The following is a 2580-nucleotide window of genomic DNA, read 5'->3' on the forward strand; positions in this document are numbered from 1 at the left end:
CTCTCTCTCTCTCTCTCTCTCTCTCTCTCTCTATATATATATATATATATATATATATATATATATATATATATATATATATATATATATATATATATATATATATATATATATATATATATATATATATATATATATATATATATATCACTCTCTCTCTCTTTCTTGTATTCGTATTTTAAATGCTTTTTTATCCTTGAAATTAAATCCTCAGACCTAACCCCATCAACGGAACGCGCCCTGTCATCTCCGGCACGACTGTTCGTGAGGAATGACTGCGGCAACATAAGGGATCCCTTATTCGCACATTTGATTGCCACTCACTGAGTGAGAGATAAAAATTATCATAAATCATTCTCTGCCCGCTGTGCGACCATCTCTCGTTCGTCTTTCGATGATTACAATTTCGTTTCCGGTCCGGACCGGTTGTGCAATCCTTACCGACAACCCAACTCATCCCGAGAAGACGGCCTACCGACGGCCTACCAACGGAATCTGGGATCCTTTTTAATCCTTCCTTTTTTCGTCCTTTTCCTGTCGTACCTTTTCTCTTTTTTTCTTGCTGGACAGCCCCAAAAGGTCGGACAAACAAGCTCGCACCGGACAGGAAGCGAGCGTTTAAAAATTCATCCATTTTCAACCAACAGACCCGTCTGGTCTCTGGGACTCCGGTAAGCATTCCCTACCTTTTTCTCTACTTTTGGAGGAAAATTCGAAAAAAGCCTTTTTTCTAAAACAAAACAAAAACCCCACACACCAAACCGATTGTTGATCCCTTTTGTGAAAAGGGGTCCTCTCGTGTGCATCCCGGGGTGTGCCGCAATTGCCGCACCAGATAGCGACGACAGCAGAAGCGCTGCTAAGCCCTCCGAAATGAGATTGCGTCCCATACGAGAGTGTGGGTCATGAAAAAGCCCCCAGCGGGAGTGTTGGAACCCACTGCCACTGCCAATCGACATCTTGATGCCGATGTCGAAAAGGGCGGGAGGGAGAGCGGAAGGGAATGTAGAAGCAAGATGAAGTAGAAAGCAATCCAAAAGCGGAGCTGGTGACAATTTACAAAGTTATATTAAAAACTTTAACAAGCTTTCAAATCGCAAGCCCATGAGCTCACTCTCAGCGCGAGCCCTGGCATTTCCCAATTTCCCAGTTTCCTCGTTTAGAACCGGCAAAAACTCAAACACACAGACACACAAAAGGCCTTGGGGACACGTTTGGGGCCGCGGTAGAAGAACACTTAATTCGATAAAAAATAGCTGTATAAATAAGCGTCGTCGGTCGGCAAAAGGAATGGCAACGTGAAAGAGAGACGAGAGAGAGAGAGAGAGAGAGAGAGAGAGAGAGAGAGAGAGAGAGAGAGAAAGGGAGAGACAAAGGGAGAGAGAGTTTCCACTTCACCGAAAGCGATTGGACGAGAGCATGAGGAAAATGGCGATCGCTTTTTGTGTTTCGATTGTTTCGCGAATTGTTTGTCGGCAGTCGTCGCCCGCACTGTTCGTCGCACTCATAATTCAACACTTTTTAGTACAACCATAGCTCCTACTACTCGGTTTTTGCTGCTACCGCCGCTGCTCCCTATGCCTTTTATCGTCCTTTCGGCGCAAATGTAGCTCGATATTTCTCTTTCTCTTTCTGTGACTGCGTGTGTTTGTATGTGTGTGTGTGCACCGCTAGGTGTATGTATGTTTAGTACTCTGGTTTGTACTTGTAGTAACAAGCTGTTTACTCCTGTTGTCCGCTCTGCCTGTCGAACTCTCTTGCTTTTCTGTTGAGATTTTTTTTTTGTATTATGTAAAATAAAATAAGAGAGAAAGTTACCCCTGTTTAGCGATAAAACATTTCAAACAAGCGTAGTTAAAGAAAAGAAGAAGTTGTTCACACCCGAAAAAAGCACAACATGAAATAGTGTTGAAACAAATGTACAAAAGAATTCGACATAGCATAGAACGCGGAACCAAAAAAGCGTAAAACGAGAGTTGTCTTTCCGAAACTAAAACACAGCAGGAGCGATCCATTCGCCCCGAGCCAATCGCCACCCAAAAGCCTGGCCAATTTTGAGGTGTTCGGAATGGAGCAGAAGAAGAAGAAGGAGTGCAGAAGAAGTAGAAGTAGACCGGCAACGGCTTACGTGTTGGCCGCGAATGCCTCCTTCGATTTCATGAAGTACGTCAGAATGTCGATCGGCAGCGGGAATACGATGGTCGAGTTCTTCTCCGCCGAGATGGTGTTGAGGGTCTGAAGGTAGCGGAGCTGTAGGGCGGCCGGTGAGTCACCGATCACCTCCGATGCTTCGCGTAGCGCCCGGGAGGCCTTCTGTTCACCTTCGGCCGCGATCACCTTGGCGCGCGCCTCTCGAGCGGCCTCCGCTTCGGCCGCCATCGCACGCTGCAGCTGAACCGGTAGCCGCACGTCCTTACTGTGAGGTCCCACCGGGGGGAAAAAGCCCTGATCAGCCACCTGCTCTAGTACGCCCCCCTTTTCCCCTTTGCGGTACTTACATCTCGACGCGCTCCACCTTGATGCCCCACGCTTCGGTCGCTTCGTCCAGCGAAAGCTGCATACTGCCGGAGATTGTCATTC

The 2580-nt window shown here is 46.6% G+C and overlaps 1 protein-coding gene across 6 annotated transcripts in view; it reads right to left on the minus strand.

Annotated features, from left to right (window-relative positions):
* Positions 1-1534: 1534 nt before the first annotated feature.
* Positions 1535-2580, minus strand: part of LOC125955828 (band 7 protein AGAP004871) — a 63612-nt gene continuing 62566 nt past the window's right edge. For all 6 annotated transcript variants that reach the window (XM_049687072.1, XM_049687068.1, XM_049687069.1 and 3 more), the window contains 2 exons: positions 2499-2580; positions 1535-2416 (listed from right to left, as the gene is read on the minus strand). The exon at positions 2499-2580 is cut by the window's right edge and continues 178 nt beyond it. In XM_049687072.1, coding sequence (XP_049543029.1) covers positions 2125-2416; positions 2499-2580 — 374 coding nt within the window. In that variant the 3' untranslated portion in view covers positions 1535-2124. The remainder of the gene's footprint in view (positions 2417-2498) is intronic.

This window comes from Anopheles darlingi, chromosome 3 (assembly GCF_943734745.1).
Source record: "Anopheles darlingi chromosome 3, idAnoDarlMG_H_01, whole genome shotgun sequence".
NCBI lineage: Eukaryota > Metazoa > Arthropoda > Insecta > Diptera > Culicidae > Anopheles > Anopheles darlingi.